At 54.2% G+C, this 21982-nt stretch overlaps 1 protein-coding gene across 1 annotated transcript; it reads right to left on the bottom strand.

Moving 5' to 3' along the window:
- Positions 1 to 2845: 2845 nt before the first annotated feature.
- KCNG4 (potassium voltage-gated channel modifier subfamily G member 4) lies at positions 2846 to 14931 on the bottom strand. The gene is made up of 2 exons (XM_008689789.2): positions 14182 to 14931; positions 2846 to 3616 (listed from the first exon to the last, which is right to left on the bottom strand). The coding sequence occupies exons 1-2, from the start codon at positions 14929 to 14931 to the stop codon at positions 2846 to 2848; spliced, it is 1521 nt and encodes a 506-aa protein (XP_008688011.2).
- Between the last annotated feature and the right edge of the window lie 7051 nt (positions 14932 to 21982).

The following is a 21982-nucleotide window of genomic DNA, read 5'->3' on the forward strand; positions in this document are numbered from 1 at the left end:
CTAGAAAATTTCAACCTTTCCTTGCAGGCATGCTCATTGACCTCAGAGAAAACAAGCCCTTCAGGGACTGGCAAGACTCCTTTCAGCCAATGGGGATGAAGAGACCGCCTAGCAACTCGCTTGTCATCCCTATCCCATCCAATCAACATGAGGGGAAAGCCGGCTAGCCGAATTCTGCTTAGACCAGTCCCTGGGGCTATTACTGGGGGGAGAAAAAAATAGAGCGTTTAATTAAGCCCCACATGCAAGCAATCAATTCCAATTTTCCACTTCTAATTTGGTAGAATTTCCAGCGGGCATGTATTAAGACACCGTAGAGCCTCGTAATGTTGGCGGTGGGCTTACCTAGCTTTCTTCCAGTCCTGGCACACTTCGGTTCAGACGGCTGGGATGCGAACCAGAGGAGAAAGCAGATGCCTGCATGGAAGGCTTCACAGGATGGGCAGAGCTGCAATGAGGAATTACTGCGCCAGGCACGCAGCACAGGAAAGGGGCCTCCAATCAGAAGAGAGACGGCCAGGTGTGGGGTCTGATGTGGGTCCGCTGGCTGTCGAGAATTGTTCCTTGGTTCTGGGGTGAGTTCTCCACCTCTACTCAAGGGGCCCTGACTGGAGGTGGGAGGGCGTCTAGAAATTCTCACATTCTTTTCCAAATCACCACTTGCAAATGTGTAATCTTGGGATGCAGAGCTTTCTATCCACAGAGCAGCCCCGAGGGTCTTGCTGGAGCTCCAGCCAGAAAATCACAGATCTAGCCAAAGCCCCACGCTTGACAGAAGGAAGGCAGCCAAGGGCACACAGAGAGTGAAAATCTCGGCCTAAGTGAGCACCCAGGTCACGGGCACCCAAAGCTCATGAGACTCTGCTATTCACTTCCGGAGGCAGATGGCACGGGGTGGGGATTTTATGAGGTAGGGGCTTCCCTTGTGTGTGACCACCAGGCCACTATGCAAAGAGCTTCCTCGGTGAAATGTCAGTGTGGGAAGGACTGGGGTCGACCTGCGATTTTGGGGGTAGAGAGGGATGGAGACACGTACCCCCGTCAGCCGGGAGGGCACCTGGAAGAGTCAAAGGGAATGAGGGCTGCCCACAAGGTGAGGCTAGCTTGCAGCCAGCTGCTGGTGCCGCTGCTCCCCAGGGCCAGAGACTGGCGTGATGCGTGGTGTTGCAGTCAGAGGAAGTCATGAGCCTGGCACATAGTGGCCTGCACTAAATACTAGCTGAATGAATGAAGAGCAGGCAAGCTGTCCCCAGGGATGAAATGGGGACGTGCTCACACATAAATGACATCAGATCACCCATCCCTGACTGCCTCACCACCTGTGCCCCATCCGTGTCCCAGTGCACCTTCTGCGGTGGATTTCCAGCCAATAGTAACGTGCATGGCTGTGTCACCCATGGAAGGTGCCATCGAGGCCTCCCCCAGGTGTGGCCTCCTGGGGAACCAAAGATGAGACACCAGGACTTGGCACTCCTTGTACAACTAATAATACGAGGCGGGAGGCCCTCATAGCCTACCTCAGGTGCTCGGTCATTCTCTGTCCCACGCCGGTCTCCCAGCATGCAGCCTGACCGTCTACACCCACACCTGCAGTCCAGCCACTGCTTCCTACATCCTCCAGCATCTACCAGAAAGTCCAGATCCTCCGCTCAGTCCTCAGAGCCCACCACCTTCCCATCCCTACCCCTTTCCAGCTTCAGCTCCCAAACATCCCTCCTCATTCAATCCCTCCCAGGTTTCCGGCTCAGGAGTCATTGCTCTGGCCTCAGCACACACGGCTTGTATCTTGAACAACTTGGCCCTGCTTCTGCTTCTTCCGTTGGATGCAAAGGACTAAATCTGTTCATGAATGGATACTAGACAAACATATTTAAATGTAAGTGGAGGGATGACCCTCTGGGATCAAGGGCCTGGTCTGGAGAGGCAGCAAGGGGCAGATCTTTGGGCGGCCCACATTTCTGCACCGAGGTTATTCTGCATCCGTGGTGGCTTAGCTGAGGGCGGAAAGCCAAGGTCTCTGCAGGGCTGCAGGACCCAGCAGCAGGAACGGGTCTCTCAAGGGCTGATGCAGTGTCCTGCAAGAATTAACCTCTGTCAAGGCTAAGAATTGGCTAATTGGAGAATGTCCCACTAAGAGTCTAGTTGGCCAAGGAGGGCCTGCTGTGCTGACAAGTGGCATTCCCGCCCAGGTCCCAGGCACAGCAGGAGGGATGGTAGGCCACCGGCTCCCAATGTGGGGTTTAACACAAAGGCCAGATCTGCCCAGTTGGCTGAGAGCTTCCAGAGCTGGAGAGGAGGCAGTGGCATTAGGAAAATGCCACTGGCAGTGGAGAGTGGAAAGAGGACATATTGATCTCTGTGGGAGCCCATGACATAGGGCTGGATGGGGAGATATGATCAGAAGGGTTTGCTGTGACTGGCCCCTCCAGTTCCTGGTGGTAGGGTGGCCCTGGAAAGAGAGTCTCTAGGGAGGAATGGAGTTCTCTAGGCTCGGTTCTGTGGGCATCTGGAACCCAGCCTGGGGTGTGGAAGACCGCAGGGGAGGAAGAAGAGTGGAGGATGGCTGATCTAACAGAAACAGGGGATGACAGGGGATGTGCTCGGTGATAGGCATAGAGAGAGGAAACGGAAAGGAGCATCGATGAGGTCAGCCGGAATCGTGGTGGCCGGTGGGGTCAAGAATCACAGCAAGCAAACACCCGTGGCCTTGGGCCCCTCCTAGGTTTGGGAGCGCTCCTGGGGCTCTAGAAACATCCCACCGGACAGTCTACACCCTGGTGTTCTCCAGCCAGGTCAGCTGAGGATGATGGGTTGCGGTCCTGCCCTTTTCATGAAGGGTTTTGAGTTAAACGTATTTAGTGGGCAGGGCGGTTCCTTCTGGGATCAGGTCGTCCACGTCACTCAGAAGTTCGCGTTCACTGGTCGAGGCGGCCGTTTGCAGGTGGCGGAGGCGTGCCTGGAGCTGCTCCTGCTCCTTCTTGAGCTCCATGTAGGAGTGCGAGAAGGTGTGGAAGATGGACGTAGCTGGGAAGGCCATGATGAGGATCCCACTCAGGATACTGCTCAGGGCCACCATCTGGCCCGGCACGCTGCGCGGGACCATGTCTCCGTAGCCCACCGTCGTCATGGAGATGACGGCCCACCAATAGGAGGCCGGGATGCTGGTGAACTCCAGGACGCGGCCCGACTCGTTCTCCGCCACGTAGACCAGAGGGGAGAAGAGGGTGACGGCCACGCAGAGGAAGAGGAGGAGCAGGCCGAACTCGCGCGTGCAGCGGCGCACGGTGAGGCCCAGGGTCTGCAGCCCCAGCGAGTGGCGGGCCAGGCGCATCACATAGAGGATCCGCAGCGCCCGCAGCACGCGCAGCGCCAGCCCCACCTTCTCCAGGTACGAGCCGCCCGCCGGCCTCTCGCCGTCCTCCCGGGGCTCACCCGACACCGCCAGCGACACGTAGTACGGGGAGATGGCCAGGATGTCGATGATGTTCAGGGGCCCTTGGAAGAACTGGCACTTGTCCTGGGCCTGGACAAACCGCAGACAGAACTCCAGGGAAAACCAGGCCACGCAGACGGTCTCCACGATGAAAATGTAGTAGCACTTCTGAGAGCACTCACCCTGGGGAGGTGACAAAATGCAGAATGAGGGTGGTGGGCAGCCGCGCCGGGTAAGGGGGAGTAGCCATGCCGAGAAGCGACTCCATGTATCCACAGTGATCTTGACATCAATATCAATACCCGTATGTATCAATGTAGATTCTGTATGAATTCCGTACATACTATATCGTTGTTCTCTGTATTTGTGTATTATCTAGCATCTGTCACGATTGAGTTCCATGTGCTGTAGACTCTCATTTGTCCACCCAAATCCCCTTTTTATATAGTTCTCAATTTGTGGCTGGGCACATGGCCCACCAGCTAGATCAGGGACCACCCTTACGGCCTCCCTGGCAGCGAGGTGTGGCCAAAAAACTAAGAACGCACCCACAAAACGTGAACAGAAACGATGTGCTATCTCCTGTTCCAGGACTTAGGATGTTGGCCTGACTTCCTACACACTCTTCCTCACTGTCAGCTGGGACAACGCACATGGCCCTGCAACCCAGCTTAGAACCTACAGATTGGACCAGTGCCCCAGGAGAGGATGGAGCGGGGAGGCGGAAACAATCCTGGGTCTCAGGTAAGAGCTGCTCACTCACTTTGATCCCTCTTTGCAAGAGAATTCAACATCTATTTTGTTTGTTTGTTTGTTTGGGGGGGGGCAGAGGGAGAAGGAGAGAGAATCTCAAGCAGACTCCACGTCCTGCACAGAGCCAGACGCAGGGCTCCAACTCACAACCCTGAGGTCCTGACCTGAGCTGAAGTCGAGAGTGGGTGCTTGACCGGCTGAGCCACCCAGGAGCCCCAACGTCTATTTTGTTGAAAGCCATTCTCTCTTGGTGCCTTTTTGTTACAGCAGCCAACCTTCACCTTCACTAATATCAGCCCCTTTTGTGTACTGTGCCCTGCTCTAGTGCTGTCACTTACGCCACACACTGGTGCTGTGAGCAGGCAGTGTGACCCCATTTTGTGTCCAGGACATGGTTCCGAGCAGTGAGATGACTTTGCCGGAGCTCACATGCAGCACAGATGTTCTCTCACCACTGTATGCTATTTTGTAACTTCCTTGCCTGCCATCCCTCATTCATTCGTCCAACAAAAATGCACAGAGGGCTCACCTGTGCCAGGCTCCCAGGCTCTGGGGGTAAAGTCATAGAGAAGCAGGTGTCGTTTCTGGGAGCTTGGCTCGTGCGGCAGAGACGGCTCCCGTGTCCCTGGTGCAGCCCTGTGATACATGACTGCAATTTTTCATGCAGTCTGTTTCCCTCCAGAGATTGCAGCTAGGTGGGGGCTGCTGCGGATTTGCTGTTGGCATGGTTCATGCCCCCTGCCTGGCTCCTAAGAGCAAATTCCACTAGCCACCGTGCTGCTCCAAGTATGGTCCTTGAACTGAAAGCATCAGCCTCCCCTGAGAACTTTCAAGAAACACAGAATCTTGGGCCCCGCCACATCCCTAAGGAATCAGAATTTGCTTCTTAAAAAGACCCCCTAGTGATTCGTGTGCTCATCAAAGTTCGAGAAGCTCTGGTCTAGTGCAGTGGTTCTCAGCTTTGCCTGCACATTAGAATCACATGGGGGCTTTGAAAAACCCCTGATGCCTGGGCCAGGACCTCAGATTCTAATGTAGTTGATTGAGGTTGATCTGAGTGGTAGAATTTTCCAGAAGTCCCATAGATGATTCTTTTTTTTTTTTTTTTTTTAAAGATTTTATTTATTTATTTAACAGAGATAGAGACAGCCAGTGAGAGAGGGAACACAAGCAGGGGGAGTGGGAGAGGAAGAAGCGGGCTCATAGCGGAGGAGCCTGATGTGGGGCTTGATCCCATAACGCCAGGATCACGCCCTGAGCTGAAGGCAGATGCTTAACAACTGCGCCACCCAGGCGCCCCTCTTTTTTTTTTTTTTAAGATTTTATTTATTTATTCGATGCAGAATAGAGACAGCCAACGAGAGGGAACACAAGCAGGGGGAGTGGAGAGGGAAGAAGCAGGCTCATAGTGGAGAGTCCTGATGTGGGGCTCCGATCCCAACGCTCGGGATCACGCCCTGAGCCAAAGGCAGCCGGCAACCACTGTGCCACCCAGGCGCCCCCATAGATGATTCTAATGCAAAGCCAGGGTTGAGAACTCTGAGTCCAAATATTACATATATATATATATATATATATATATATATATATATATAATATGATAATGGATGAGTGAAGGAATGGCCAAAGCCAGTTGCCTGAATGAAAAGCAAGATGTTGACAACTGCAGTTTTCTTTGGATTAAAAACCTCTGAAGTGGAAAAAGAAATTATTTCCAGTGCTTGGGCCCAAAGGAATACTGAATTGAAATGAAACGCTCTTTCTGTCTGGCTGCCGGAGGAAGAGAAACAGGTGTTCTGTTCCCATCGCAATGTGCCTGTCTATGTCTGAGACTCAGGTTCAAATCTCACACTTCCACTTACTCTGAAGACTAACCCTAGGATCGCCCCCCTGGATCTGTGGTTCTCTACCCTGAGAGAGGGGTGGTGAATAGAAACGAGGCATATAGAAGTAAGCAGACAGCTGCTTACAGGCGCACAATACGCTGTAGCTCTCTGTGTGAGATGATTCTCTGGTTACAGGCATAGCCTGCCCGGTCAGTGTAAGGACAACAATACCCTTCTCCTCTTGCTGGATTGTACAGGAAGGGGAGGAACTTCTTCAACACATGAGAGGTCTTTGCCACAACCACCTGGGGTTTGCTTCAGAATCCTGGAGTGCTCAGGAGTTTTGGACCCTGATTCCCCAGTCCTGCTGTAGACTTGCTGTGTGACCTTGCAGTAGTCACTGCTCCTCTCTGTGCTTCAGTTTCCAATGAAGAGGTGGGAACAGAAGCAGTATTTCTCATAGCTGATTCAGCACACCCTGCATCAGAATTCCCCAGAATGCTTGTTACAAATGTGGATTCTTGGGCTCTCATCACAAAATGGACAGGGCCCAGGAATCTGCATGTTGGCAAGCCCTCCAGTTGACTCAGAGGCACCTGGAAGTTTTTCAGACTCTGGGCCAGATTGGCCCTACAAGGCCACTCTTATCACTGACATTCTGGCAGTTTTGCCCTTGGCTTCAGGACTTCCGGGAGCCTGGGAATAACTTTCCCAGACCAGTGACCCAAGAGCTCGAGAAAGTGACTCCTGAGACTTCCGGCAGGCTCTGCGGGTCTTCCCTCTGCCTCTGGTGCAGGCATTTGGCTATTCGCGGCACGCGCCTCCCTCCGGCCTGGCTTGCTGGCCACCTCCCTGCCCTGCAGCAAGCCCTCGGCCGCATCACTGCCCTGCATCGCTCCTCTGCTCAAGCCCTGCAACCACCCGCCCAGGCCTGGTCCTCTGAGAAATGCCGCGTTCACAGCGGGGATTAATGGGGCCTGAGCCGAGGAAAGAATTCCCAGGCCAGCCAGGGTTGAAGAAAAATAGGAGGGACATTAAAAACTTCCTTTTTCTCTCTCTGAGGAAGCTTCTGGTGGTATTTTGTCAGTAGGGTGAACAACTAGTTCTGGTTTGCCCACAACTTTCCTGCTTTGAGGACAGAAAGTCCCAGGTCACCAGCACCCCTCGGTCCTGTGCAAACCGGGACGGGTATCACCCTCCTGGTGGGCCTTGTCCCCAGCGGGAAGAGTCTGCTCTGACTCCGTCACGCAGGGAAGGACGCGAGTCAGACCTGTGAAGACCAGGGGGTGAGCAACGGCCCACTGTGGGGGGCGCACACAGCATGTGGGACCACAACAGCCTGACGCAGAAGGAGATGCACACTGTGTCACCATACGTGACACTCACGATGGTGGACAAAATCACCGAACAGCAGCCACCTCTGGGTGGGTAGGGATCGGCCGTGAAGGAACATGAGAGAGCTTCCCGGGGGAAATGGGAATTTCCTACACTGAACTGAAGTGTGGGTGACCCGGGTGTCCGACATTGTTCAGTCGTCCAGCTAAGATTTGTGCATTTCAGCGTACGTACGTTTTCCCTATAAAACTGTAAACCAAACTGAAATGAAGACAGTAATAATAAGCGATCAGGGTGGGGAGGGAGGGGAGCGAGAAAGAACAAGGGTGATTCATTGTGGAAACTGAGTCACGGGTCCTCAGCGGTTCAACGGTATTCCATTTACTTTGTAAATGCCTGGCATTTTCCACCACGAAAAGTTCAAAAACAAATCAGGGTCGGAAATCAAAACCACAATCAAATGCCATCTGCACTCACTAGGAAGGCCGGGAGTACAAAGACAGAAGGTCCTAAGTGTGGGTGAGCCTGTGGAGAAGTTAAACCGCCAGCATTCGGGTGGGGACGTAAATGGTGCGGCTGCTGCGGAAAACAGGCTGATGGTTCCTCAAGAACTGAACACACGTGGGGCGCCTGGGTGGCTCAGTCGTTAAGCGTCTGCCTTCGGCTCAGGGCGTGATCCCGGCGTTCTGGGATCGAGCCCCACATCAGGCTCCTACGCTGGGAGCCTGCTTCTTCCTCTCCCACTCCCCCTGCTTGCGTTCCCTCTCTCGCTGGCTGTCTCTGTCTCTGTCAAATAAATAAATAAAATCTTAGAAAAAAAAAAAAGAATTGAACACACGTGGGGCGTGTGGGTGGCACAGTCGGTTACATGCCTGACTCTTGGTTTCAGCTCAGGTCATGATCTCAACACGGAGTCTGCTTATGACTCTCTCTCCCTCTCTCTCTGCCCCCCCCAAATAACTAAATCTTAAAAAAATTTTTTTTTGAAATTAAACACACATTTGCTATACGATCCAGCAATTCTACATGGGTATAGACCGGGAGGAACTGAAAACGTCCATCTACCCATACACTTGTCCATGAATGTCCACAGCTGCGTTATTGACAGTAGCCAGAAATGAATCAACATAAATGCCCATCAACTGATGAATGAATAACCAAAATGTGCTCTATCCGCACGACGGAATATTATTCAGTCCTAAAGAGGAAAGACTGACACACGCTACAGCGTGGATGAACCTTGACAACCTCTGGCAGACACCGAAGGCCAGGTGCTGCATGATTCCATGTATAGGAAATGTCCAGAGACGGCAACCCATGGGGACAGAAGTACGTGGATGGTTGCCAGGGGCTGGGAGGACTGGGGAGAATGGGGAGCGCCTGGAAGTGGGTGCAGGGTTTCTTTGCAGGAGGCTGAAAATGCTCTGGGACGGAAGTGATGGTCGCACACATGTACACTAAAAACCCCTGATGTGAGCACTTTGAAAGGGTGCATATTAGAATGTGAATTATGCCTTAATAAAAAAGAAGCCAGGGCCTGAGTCTGAGCTGGCCAGGTCGGCTGGGTGAGGCCCTGAGAGGTCCCACAACTTTGCCCCAATCCCTTTCCCAAAGCTTGGGAGCAGGTGGCTCTGAAGGGCTCTGGGGTCAGAGGATGGGCAGGGCTTTCCGAGGGCAAGGCCACTGGCCCTGGGGGCCCATTTGGACAGGCTGCCCCGAGGATGCTGCAGGTGCAAGAAGGTCCAGTTCCAGAAATACCATCTGGGAAGGACTTGGGGCCAAGGTCTTGACCTTGGAGCTTTCCTCACACCATAGGAACTTGGAAATAAGGCCAGAATCAGCCCCTTCCCACCTCCTGGTACCTCAGTGCTGGTTCCCAAGCACTCAGTAGCGCAGGCCTTCTCCTTTCTGCCTGAGAATTCATGCCCTGGCCCTGGCCTCTGGTCCAGGGCTGTTTCCTTGCCCTGCTGACTCATTCCTCTTCCCGGCTTCTCCTTTCCCTGGGAGCCAGTTCTCTCTGCCCTCTCTCCCCTCCGTTATGCCCCTTCCTGCCCCTCCCTGTCCTCCCCCTCCCAGCCACCCTGCTCCCCAGCCCTGGGACACAGAGGCTCTGGAAGTGTGGGCCAGAGGGTTGGGCATGGAGACAGGGAAGCGTGACAAAGCAGGAAGGCCAGGTGAACTACCGTGAGTCAGGAAAAGTGGGTCCTGTCCAGGAAACGGGGACTACTCCTTGCTGGCCCGGATATAGGCAGACTAAGCTGGAGGGGGGAAAAACCACAAAACCAAAAAGCCGGGTTAAGAAGAATTCCCTGAAGCAATCACCAAATGTCACCGAACACAGGGAAGTGACTGAGAGCGACGCAGCTCTTTATGGTCCTGGTTCACAATCCATGAAAGGGGCCGGGGAGGAGAGGCTGTCTCTTGCATGAGGTTTTCATGAAAAGTAGGGAGGTGCAAACTGTACCCCACAGGGTGACATGCTGCACCCACACAAGGACGGCATCGCTCCAGGAGGGGCCCCACAAGTTCCACCTGGTCTTTAAAAAATCTGCCTGTGCCTTCCTTCCCCGGGCCCTTAGCCAGATGCTGAAACCCCAGGCAGACAGGAGGGAAAGCGCTTTGCGCAGCTGTAATCAGTGTGCATCTCCCACAGCAAGGTCCCCGACGCCCCCAGCCGCCTCCGGGGCAGGACTAGAATCTAAAGTGGAGGAGAAAGGAGCGGAGGCTGAGCTGGCGGGTGGAGGGCGGTTTATGGCCGTCCTTGTCACCACTGGGGCTCCGGCGCAGAGGCGGCGCTCGGGAAGGGTCTGCTGAGCGCACGACTGAATGAAGAATGAAACAGAGAAGACATCTGAGTGGCTGGCTGCTGACCCGGCCACCGACCCGGCCACTGCCGTTCGGGCTCCACGGAGCCGGGAGAGGCTGATGAGCAAAGCGCACGAGCAGGTAGAGGGGTTGCAGGGGCGTGAGCTGAGTCCCAAAGGGTGCACAAACACGGCCAGGGATGGCTTCGTGCTGGCGGGGGCACGGTGTAGATAGGGCCGGTCCGTCCTTAGCACCAGCTTCCGAGTGGGTGAGGAGACAGAGGCACGGAGCAAGAGCGTGGCTCGTCCGAGGGCGGACGAGCGGCGGTGCTGGGATTTGAACTTGGCACCAGGGAGCTAGAGATTCCGGCTCCTTGCCGTGGTGCACGCGCACCTGAGCCGCTGAGGATCTGGGGAGCAGCAGACAGGAAGGGGGGCCTCGAGAGAGATGCAGCAGGTGTTCAGTCGAAGCGGCCATGAGCTTCGGCCTCCCCCAGAGGGAGGGAAGGGACCTGACCGGTAGAGCTGCCCAACCGGGGCAGGGGCCACGTGGAAAGGGTGCTGGAGATGAATGGCAGGGGTGACAGTCATGACAGAGGACACAGGCAGACGGAAGCACAGAAACGGCGGCACTCACCCCTGGATGATGGCATAAACAAACTGGGGCATGTAGAGACCATGGATTATCACTGGGCCATAAGGACGGGGCACTGGCACAAGCCACAGCATGGGCGGGCCCTGCAAACACCACGCTGAGCGACAGAAGTCTGTCCCAAAAGGCCACATTTGCACGCCATGTCTGGAATAGGGAAATCCACGGAGGCGGGAAGCCAAGTGGTGGTTGCCCATGGCTGGGGCTCAGGGACGGGGAGTGAGTGCTAGTGGGACGGAGTAATGGAAGTGTTTTGGAAGCTGATAGTGGAGGCCGCACAACATTGTAAATGTACTAAATGCTACAGAACCGTTCGCTTTTCGGTGGTTAATTTTATGTTACATGAATTCTACCTCAATTGAAAAACGGAACAGGGACGGTCAGAATAAGAGCTCCAGGAAGGTAAGAAATTGGTCTGATTGTCTCCAGCACCTAGAAGAATGTCGTTTGTAGGCACTCCGTAGCTTGTTGAAGGGAAGGGTGAATGTTGTGATCTCCTGTCAACTAGGACCTAACAAGCGAATGCTGGTGGGACTGACATGTACTAGGCGCTTCTCACGCATCAGCTTTATGCAAATTACTCTTTTAATCGTCACCATAGCCCCAGGGGAAGAGGGCTGGGAGCATCCCCATTTTGCAGATGACCAAACTGAGGCTCCTACAGGTTAAGTGACTCTCCCGAGAACACTGAGTTCATGAGAAGTGAGGCCAAGATTCAAACCCAGAGGACGTGCCCTCTGACCTTCCCGCTGGACAGGGATGCGCTTCTCAAACCCTGGCGGCCTCAGAAACGCCGAGTGTTGCCGGGCTGAGTGTCCAGACCAGAGGGCAGAGCAGCCCAGCCCTGAAAGCCGGCGCTGTGTGATCCTAAGGAGTCAGGTTTTAGAACCAGCTGGTAAGTGAGCTCAAATGCCGGTTCTGCCACGTAACTAACTGTGAGCTTTAGAAAGGGATAAAACTTGCCTGAGCCTCCGTTTCCTCATCTGTGAAATGGGGGTGGTAGTAGCACCCACTTCCCAAGCTGTTGCAAGGATTAAGTCCGTCGGCCAAACGCCACCCTCGCGAAGGGCACGTAACAAGCACTGGTTCTTTCTTCCCTTTGGGGATGAGCTCTTCCGAGGAAACCAGTAGAGCCTGGCTGTACCTGGGAGGTGCTTAGGCATTTGGCATGGTCCTTCTTGTCTACACCGCCTCCTCCCTCCTCCATTTTAATTTACCAACCTCCAGTGCAGACCCTTCTCGCCAACTGCCAAGTTTACTGCATGGGAAGCTGCTGGTAGAAGGTAGAAGAAAAGGCAAAAGGAAAGCTGTCTCTGCCACCCAGTGCGGCACCATGTCTGATGGAGGAGGTCTGTGGGTCCCAGCCCCACGTGTCTGTCCACCCACGTGGCATTAATTCATCTGAGCAGCTGCTGCTGGGCCCCCAGGACCACATGGCCCCCAGGTGTGTCCTGGCTGAGCCTGCCCCCAGAAGCATCTGTCCAGCTGAACATCCCCGAGGGCAAACACGAAATATCGGACAGGCTTGGTGCTGGAGAGAACATTGTCTTTTTATGTAAATGTAAGGTGCAGTCTTGAAAAAAACAAAGGCCACCTCCCAGCCTCCCAGTTCTCTAGATTACCTTCTAAACAGGGAAACACACTTTTTTTGAGGGCAGCACCTCCCAGCCTCTCTCCAGGCAGCAAGCACACACGGAGGTGGTTTCCACAAGGTGAAAACACAGAGATGCACCCCGGGTGTGGCCATTGGCCCCTTTTATCCTAGGAGCAAAGGGCAGCCTGGCTCCCGAGCCCAGACTTGGGGCTGCTGGTCCTGCAGGCCTCCCAGTGACCCCTGATTTGAGCTCCTGAGTACCCCGTCAGCCAAGCCTGGGTTCAAACCTTGGGCAATTTTCAAAGCATTAGGCTTTGAAAAGACCTTGTCCCTCTGCACAGTCTAAATCCTGGCTTCCAGGAAATCCCCGAGGAAGAGGTTTGTGGAAATCTAGGGGTCCTTTGTCAGCAGCTGGGATCAAGGGCACCCTTCTGGGGGCGGGGCACAGAAGCCACTTATTTTGTCTTAATTTTTTACTGCAGTGCCCAAATGTAAATATTTCTGTGAACAAGCAGGCTCTTAAATCACATGATTTGGTGCTAAAGGATAAAATTATGTCTCCGTTTGGAGCCAGAGTCTTCCCCCTTGGGAAAAAAAAGCTGTTTGAAAGTCGAAACGTTTTGGTTGGTTTGCTTTAGGACAAAACATTTATAGGTTGCACAAAGTAGATTTTATTCAACAAATATTTATTGAGAGCATACCCTGTGTGAGGCAGGGGCTGGCTCTCCATCTAAGTCCTTTCTTTCTGGAAAGTTCTCTGATCCTACCGTATTGCCCTGGGATATATCTTTAAGGGAAAGGAACTTCTGTCGACTGACAACGATCATGGGCCATACGCAGCGTTCATTATCTTGTATGTGTTCTATTTATCAGCTCCCTCCATCTGCCATAGTGTAAGTTCCATAATTAAGGTGATGGGGAGCCATGGAGGAATGTAGAACAGGACGGGAGCAACATTTTCAATTAGGAAACAAATCCAGTTCTCAGTTCGAAGCTCTGCAATAAACTTCCCAATGAAATGTTAAGCTCTTATCTCATTTCTCAGACTCCCTGGCCCCTGGGGGTCTCCCAGGAGTGAGCAAGAAAACCTTTCTGCTATTGCCTCCTGGGGCGGAGTCACTTAGAAGTTAACTCATCTCTGAGTTATCCCCATCCGGTGAGACTGACTGGGAGGCTCAGGAGCCAAGTAACCTGGAGGAGTCTTGGCCCTCCTCTGCATCTTTGCTCTGTAGCTCTAAGAAAGCTAAAGGCCCCGTGCCTCACTTTCTCCACCTGAACGTGGAGCTGGGATGCCCACGAGAACGTTGGCTCAAGGAGGCAGGGATTTGGGTCAGGGACAGTGCATGGCGCATAGCAGCTGCTCAAACACATAATGAGAGCACTGAGTGTGTGAACCCTCACGGCGATGTTACCCGTTTTACAGAGGAAGAAACTGAGGTTCAGAGGGGTGAAGCAATTTGCCTGTGGTCACAGAGCTGGGAGAGACAAGCCGGGCCTGCCTGGCCGGTGAACACCAGGGGTAGCTTTGTTAATACCGAGTCCACTATGAGGCAGAGCCACCTCATGACTTTTGCGGCCCTCGGCACTCCATGGGTCTTTTCCTCCAAAAAAATAAATAAAATAAAATTAAATTAAAAATCATCTTTCACAACTGCACTGATCTAAAAATGCATCCAATCCAGGCTAGATAACAATCCCTTTTTCTGTTGTTTCAAAAGGTGCTTAGACGTTTCCACAGGCCCTAAGTCTCGTGGGTCCCCCCCTGGGGGTCAGGGGCCACTCACCTTGTCCTCCTCGGCCCTCAGGTCGGGCATGGTGCTGACGCACAGGCTGACCGCGGTGGTGGCCACGAAGAGGATGGACAGACAAGCAAAGACCTTGCCGGGCAGCCCGGAGCGCGGGTTTTCCACCGTCTCGCGCAGCCAGTGCATGAAGACCCCCCAGCGCGAGGGGTCCCCCGCGGGGCGCTGCGCCTCCTGCCGCAGGTGCAGCGTCCCCTGCTGGCGCAGCTCGGCCAGCTCCTCCAGCCTCCGGAGCAGCTCGCGCAGGCAGCATTTCTCCAGGTGGGCCTCCTCGATGCCCCAGTAGGCCAGCTCTTCCCGGAAGGACAGCACGCACGTCTCCCGCAGCAGGGCCAGCCTGCCGGCCGCCAGGAAGCTCACGATCATGCTGAAGGCACTGGGGCTCCGGTCGAAGAAGAACTCCTGGTTGTCCTCGTCGTAATCGTCGCAGAGCTGCGCGATCTCCTCGTGGTTCCGGCACAACCTGAGCCGGCTCAGGCGGCTCAGCGGGAACTCGTCCAGCGTGCTCCAGGGGAGGACGTACCGCCGGCCCCCGACGTTGACCAGGATCTCCTTCTTCAGGTCGGCGGCCGGGGAGGCGTCCAGGGCGCCCACCTTGCGGGCCCTGCGGTAGTAAAGGCCCTTGGCGGAGGGCGGCGGCAGGCGGCCCGGCAGGAGCGGACTCAGGGGGCTGCAGGAGCCCCGGTGGCGGTGGCGGGGAGGCAGGCCCCTGGCTCTGAAGGGCATGGGCATCGCTGGAGATGTCCTGCACGGGGGTGGGTGAGGGCAAGACGGGGAGAAATCAGTCTCGGGCGGGGTCCTAGACAGCGCCGACATTGCCTCCCTTTCGCTTGGCTGCAACTGCATTACGTATTCTTCATTTTTCACATCTTCCACCCAACACAGATTTACTGAGCTCCCATTATGTGTCTGGGGTCTATCCAGGAGATGATGGCATCCCTTCCCTGGTCAGAGCTGTGCTGCTCCCAGGCTCTGTGGTCTTGGGCATGTGGCTTAACCTCTCTGATCTCAGTTTCATTCATGCCAATGAAAGACTGGTACCAATCTTACAAGGTGAAATAGAGCTTAGGTGTGTAAGAGTTCACTGCCAGGTTCTGATCCCTTAGGGACTGCGGGCACAGGTGGATTACTCAGCTGCTCTGAGCCCTTTGCCTCATCTGTACACACCGGGGTAGTTTGAGGACCCACCTCACTGGGCACGGTGAGGGTTACATGTGGTAATCTACATGAAGCATTTATTCGGAACACTTCTAGATGCTTCTGAGGTGCCAGGCACCAATCTACATGCTTCCTCTATATTAGCTCACCTCGACAACTCCACAAGGTAAACATTAGCATCCCCATTTCACAGATGAGGAAATCGAGGCACAGAAAGGTTAAGTAACAAGGAAAGTGACAGTGCTTGGCACTGTCTGCCTCTCAGGAGCGGCTGCACAATGATCTTATTTCCTTCCTCCTTTGGAGGACTTTGCCATCAATGACAGCCCTCCTCCGTGTTCATGGGGTGCTTGCCTCAGCCACCCTTGCTGTGTAACCTTGAGCCAGTTACTCCCCCTCTCTGGGCCTCGGTCTTGTTATCTGCAAAGTGAAGGGGTCTCTAATGCTTTCTCCATTTCAGACCTATTTGAGGCGCTTGACTGAGAATAAGAGTTTTCGATTTAGCCCATGCATTTAAAAAGCCATCTCCACAACCTCCGTCCTCCTCGGCACCCCGCAACCGTTTCCTACGTTATTCATTCTAGCCAGAGCTGTTTCCAAAGCATCTATAACCTTACATTCCGATATGCACTCCAATCAAGGGAAGAGCTCGGCAGCCGAATGGAAATAAAAGTTCCTCTCAATTTCAGAGCCAGTTGGATTCCGGCAGGCAGCGAAGAGTTGAATCACAGCCCGTGCATTTCACACTTGATCACCACGCAGCGTCCTGTTACTCCGCATGCATTACTTCCTTTACAACGTATGGCCGGAGGAAGAAAAGCAGCCTGCAGAGAGAAGACTATTCTGAAATCTGGGGAGTCCCTCCCGAGTGTTCACATTTTCTGAGTGCAAGCCCCCAGACCCAGAGAACTGAAGTGACTTGTCCAAGGTCACACAGCAAATCCAAATCCAACCCAGGACTCTGTCTCCCAGCCTGGAGCTCTTTCTAGAACACCGCCCCCCCCCCAAAAAAAACACCTCTGCCCTGTCTGCATTCCCTGCACAAACCCAACTTTGCGATCCACTGCCCCCCGGAAACAGTCGGCACACAAATCTCCATCCAGAGCCCAGGAAAGGTATTCGTTCAAAATAGCACTTTGGACAAGGCTGTTCGCAGTGTCCTGTAAGCCCCCAGCCCTGCAGCAAACCCTAACTTCTTCCCCCAAGTTCAGCTCACCTTCCTGTCTCAGGGAGCCCTTTTCCAGCTGGTTCTCTGCCGGGCAAGGGGATCCCATGTCTCGATGGCCAGGGAAGAAAGGCTCATGGTGGGGATGAAGGAGACAAAAAGAAAAATTCCAAACACGGCAGTTTCTGGCAGAGTTAGTTTCCAACCTTTCTTCCCCTGCCTCCTCCTGAAAGCAGAGGTACGGCCACTCCGCATCTCTCTCCAGCAGCCGCGGAACAGCCCCGGGGCAGCGGGCTGGGCTTTTCACAAGGACTCTTCCCCTGTGAGAGGTGAGAGTCTGAGGGGTTCCTGCTGGGAGGGAGCCGGCCAGCTGTCCTGCTCCAGCAGCGGGCTCTGTGCTCTGAGCCCCACGGGGACAGCCGGTGTGGTCCTGCAAGGGAAGCGGGGGCGGAGGGGGGGGAAATGGCTCAGAAATAATCTCTCCATCACCAGCTGCTCTGCCAAGCGCCTGGGAGGCGAGGAGAGCTGTCCTTCCCTCCCCTCCAAGGAGGAGCATAACTCGGAAGGGGCAGAGGGCAACTTGGGGCCGGGACATCTGCAGCTACCTGTCCCCACACCCTGGAGGCTCCGGGGGGTGCCGATGACGGGGAGGTACTCAGGTAAAGGCTGCCAGAGGAACTCTCCTGCTTCTCAGCAGCCCAGGGCCAGGCTCAGTCAGAGGAGCCCAGCGTCCGAGCACTGGGTGGGAGCTCTGGAGGCTGAGAGCTGGACTAGGAGGAGGGGTGAGGCTGGAGTCACACACACCCGGATCCCTGCTCCCGTGCGAATGGCTGCGTGACCTCGGGCAGGTAACTTAGTGCCTCTGAGCCTCAGTTTCCTTGTTCGTAAAATGTGTGGGAATGAGAGGGGTTCAGAGAGGGCACCCCAGAAGCCAAGAAGAGGCTTCTGCTGTGGGTTTGGCTTCCCGGTTGGTGAAGAGGAATAGGCCCAATTCCGAGACCTGGGTCCTAGCCTTGGCTCTGCACCGCCATGCTGTGTGTCCTTGGTCAGTCCCTTCACATCTCTGGGCCTCAGTTTTCTCACCGGTCAGCTGAGGACAGTCGGAGCCGTGGTGGTGCCGACTGCAGAGCCATCTTTCCCTGAAGGTGCTCAATGGACATTGGCTCTTCTTAATTTTCTTAAGAGGTTCTAGGGCCCAGTCTCTTGGCTTCCGAAGGTGAGTTATTATCAGTTCCATTTAGCAGATGAGGCCCGGAGGTCCAGGCGAGAGGTTTGCTCAAGGTCACCTTGCTGGTTGGAATCTGTGCAGGACAGAGACTTTGAGTTCTGATGCAAGGGTTTGGGAGCACGGATATCCAAGGGTGGGCCTTTTGCAGCTACCTGGAGGGGTGGCTGCAGCTGCTGTCCTCAGTGGGCTCTCCGTGGCCCGGGCCGTGGGGATAAATCCAGGCAGGAGCAAGGAGCCACAGGAATAGAGGTGGTTGAGGGCAGTGGCTTTCACATTGCATTGTGTGACACCCAAGCGAGCTGCAGCTATGATCACGGGGCCCAGGACAAGGGTGACAAAGGGTGGGACACAGGGACGAGACTCCCTGCCTCAATGGGGTGGCTCTTCTCTGACTGGTGTCCCGTAGTGAGTGTCTAAGTGTGACTCCAAAAATACCCAGGCTCCACATGGCCCGGTCTTCACACTTCGCCCACTCAGGGAGACCCCAGGACACCTGTCAGTGGTGGACACACTCTGCTCCCTTCCCCAGACTCCCCAGTTCTCTCAGACTCCAGGGCTGCTCCCATACCTCTCATAAACCAGACTCCAAAATGATCTTTCCAGCTCATGCTGGCTTCCCGCACCCCCCCTGGCCCCCCGTCTCCTTCCCTCCCCTCACTCTTCATTATTGATCTCGCCTTAACCTCTGGCTGATTGCCCTCTGTCTCTCAGTTCTCTTTGCCTCTGGAGTGCGTGGGTTCAAATCAAGAATTTATTTTTAAATTTTATTTATTTATTTATTTATTTATTTTAGAGAAGGGGAGAGAAAGAGAAAGAGAGAGGAGGGGCAGAAGGAGAGGGAGAGAGAGACTCTTAAGCAGGCTTCATGCCCAGTGCCCTGTCCGACTCAGGGCTCGATCTCACAACCCTGAGATCATGTCCTGAGCCAAAATCAAGAGTCGGATGCTTAACTGACTGAACCACCCAGACACCCCCAAATCAAGGATTTAACACTTCCCTGCTGGGTGACCTTGAGTAAGTTCCTTAACCTCTCTGTGCTTCAATTCCCTCATCTGTGAAATGAAAATGGCAGCCTCCCCCCCCCACCACTGATTTGTCGTGAGGACTGAACAAGTGAATTTTCTATTACAAGGTGCTTACGAGAGTGCCTGGCGTGAAGGAAGTCCCATTTAAGCTCTTGCTGTTATTATGAGTATTATCTTAACTTCTGTCAAAGTCACACAAGAAAGATTTTGTTTAAAGCAGGAGTTTAAAAAAAAGTTTTAACTACTGTTAAAAAGGATTTTTTAAAAGAAAAATGGAAAGGGACTGATTTAGTAGAAGCCCCTCAAGTCTCATAGAGGGGAGGAGGGGATAATTGTCTGAGCTCTCACGGCCGGTCAACCGCAGAGCCAGACGGTTAGGACCACAGTCCAGTACTCTTTCCACAGCCCCAGTGCCGTCTCTCAGTGCTGTCACTTTGCCAGGGCTAGAGGACCTTTGACTTTAGCCTGGTACCCAAGCGCACCAGCCCCTGCCCCAGAGCACCTGCGGAGTCCTTGCACATGGTTTGGTAAAGTTCCAATCATCTTCTAACTTAATGCCTGCCTGCCTGCCCCCTTGTTCCTCCCTTTTGTGTAACCAGGGCAGGCAGCCTGGCCCCCCACCTTTCTACCATCCTGCTGGTCTTGGATACAGGACCGTCTATGGCAGCCCTACCCTCTCTCTCTTCTGAAGGGCCGCGACCTGCCAAATGTTTTCTGATAAGGGACGGTTCACAGTGACCACATAGGAGTGAGTCTCCCGGGGCTGCGGTAACAGAAAGGATAAGCACTGTGGCTTAAACCAACACAAATGTATTATCTTTCAGTTCTGAGGACCAGAAGTCCAATCTGGTTCTTCAGGGGCTAAAATCAACTGCGTTCCTGCTGGGGGTCATGGAGGAGAATCCGTCTGCAGTTCCAGACGCTGCCCACATTCCTCGGCTAGTGGCCGCCTCACTCAGACCTCACTTCTGTCCTCATGTCTCCCTCTCTGACCCTCCTGCCTCCCTCTGATAGGGACCCTTGTGATTACATTGAGCCCACTGGATAATCCAGGATCATCTCTGGATTTTAAGATCCTTAACTTAATCGCGTGTGTCCAAATTCCTTTTGCCACGTCAGTAACGTATTTGCAGGTCCTGGGGGATTAAGATGCAGGCATCTTAAACTCCAGCGACTGGCCCACATCCAGATTAGGGACCTCTGAACGTCAGTGTTCGGGGCCCCAATTGTAGGATGGCTTTGAGGCTCCCCACGGTGATTCTCTCGTGCAGCCAGGGATGGGGACGGGGGCCTGAAGCCGCGAGTGCCATGATCAGGTGTGCATTTTCCAGAGCTCCCTTGAGCTCACACGGGCATTACTAGAGGCAGTATAAATCGGTACAAGCCTCGTCTAGGGCAGCTTGGCCCTACTGATCACAGTAAGAGATGCAGGTGCCCCGTGACCTACAACCACTAGGGCTTATTCTGCCAAGAGACGCGTGCAAAGATAGGCGTATAAAGATATTCGTTACAGCATTGCTTGTGGTAGCAATGGATTGGAAATGACCGAAACATCCCTCGTTGAGGGACTGGTTAGGTAGATGGAGATCGTGAAGGCAAGAGAGAGCTCTGCAGACGTTACAAAGAACGCGGGGTGTCTATGTGAACCGACGTGTCAGGACCAACAAGAGGCATAAAGTGCAAGGTGCAGAACAGATCATACCGAAGGCGGTAGTTTGTGTAAAAATAGACAAGAGGAGCGTGTGTGTGCATAGAATACATATTTCTCACAAACAGGTAGAAAATTGAAAACTGGGGTTGCCTCTGAAGAGGGAAACAGAGAGGTTTGGAGAAGGCGTGAGCAGGAGAGGGGATTTCCTTTTCTCTATTACTTTGCATTGTTTAATATTTTAAATCGATGGCATGTGTTGATTTAAAATTTTTTTTTATTTTTAAGTTAAAAGGCATCCGAGTACCAGTGGGGGTGGGGTGGGGGGTGGAGGAGGGGGGGAATGGGTGAATAAGGCAGTGGCTGTGGGGCTGGAGGAGGGGGAGGCCGGGAGAGTAGCGGGAATAGATAGGAGGAACCACGCGGAAGGAGCTGGATGAATGGCAGGTGGGGGGTCCAGCCCTGTCGGCAGCTGTCTCAGCCCCTGCCACACCCCAAGACCCCATTGGCGTGACCTGATCACAGTCTCTGGGCCACTGAGGTCATTCATCGTGACCTCACTGGGGAAACCGAGGCAGCTCACTATTTTCATGACGGACTCGAAGTAAAAGCACGCTCAGATCTTTTGCCACCGAGAGTCCCAAAGTCAAGGTGTCTCCAGGAGCCGGTTGGATGACACAAGGGAGGCTGGCTGGGTGCTGTGGGGGAGCGCGAACCCCCAACGCGCGAAGGTGGAATGCGGGTCCCATGCCGAGTATCTTACGTGTTGAAGGTAGAGCAGCAATCCTGATTTTTCGGCTAAATCTCTCCAATTCTACGCGGTGCCCCTGACTCGGAAGCTGATAAAGCACCACACAGCTGAACACGTGCCCGTCTGACGGTCCAGGAATTCCAGTGCCAGGCGGGTGCCCCCAAGAACCCCGCGCGTACATTCACCAAGAGGCGCGGCGGGCTGGGAGGCTGCTCACAGCCCTGTCGCAGCCGGCAAAGGTTGGCACGCCGGAGGAGATACAGCGGGTGTTCACACGGGGGAATACCAGACCGCAACGAGGATGCACACACCACGACCCTTTGCAGCCCCTCGAAGCCCCTCCGGCATGTTGCGTGAAAGACACAGGAAGGGCAGACCCAGCAATGACTCCATTGTTAGAAAACTCGGAAGCAGGCCGAACTAACCTACGGTGATCGGTGATCCGAGACAGCACGTTGGCCTCTGGGGCTGTGGAGCCGGTTCTGAGGGCCGGTCGTGTCCCATGATCTGTTTCCCTCGAGGCCCGAGTACACACGGACTTGAATGTGTGCACGTTTGTCCACGTGCTGTGTTTAAATGGGAAAAGTGGTTTTGTTTTTGTTTTGAGCGCCCACAGCTGTGGAGGGCCCGGTCAGACATATGGACAGGCTGGATTCTGCCTCGGGCTCCCTGTTATGACAGGTCGTCGCAGGGAATGGCTTTGAAAGCGGCCGGGCTCCAGCCCCAGAACATCTGAAGCCTGCAGGTACCCCCAACTCTGTGCCTTTTACCTGGACCGCCCTGCCCTCCCTCCCTCTCTCCCTCCTGG

The sequence above is a fragment of the Ursus maritimus genome, unplaced genomic scaffold (assembly GCF_017311325.1).
Source record: "Ursus maritimus isolate PB19 unplaced genomic scaffold, ASM1731132v1 scaffold_19, whole genome shotgun sequence".
Taxonomy (NCBI): Eukaryota; Metazoa; Chordata; class Mammalia; order Carnivora; family Ursidae; genus Ursus; species Ursus maritimus.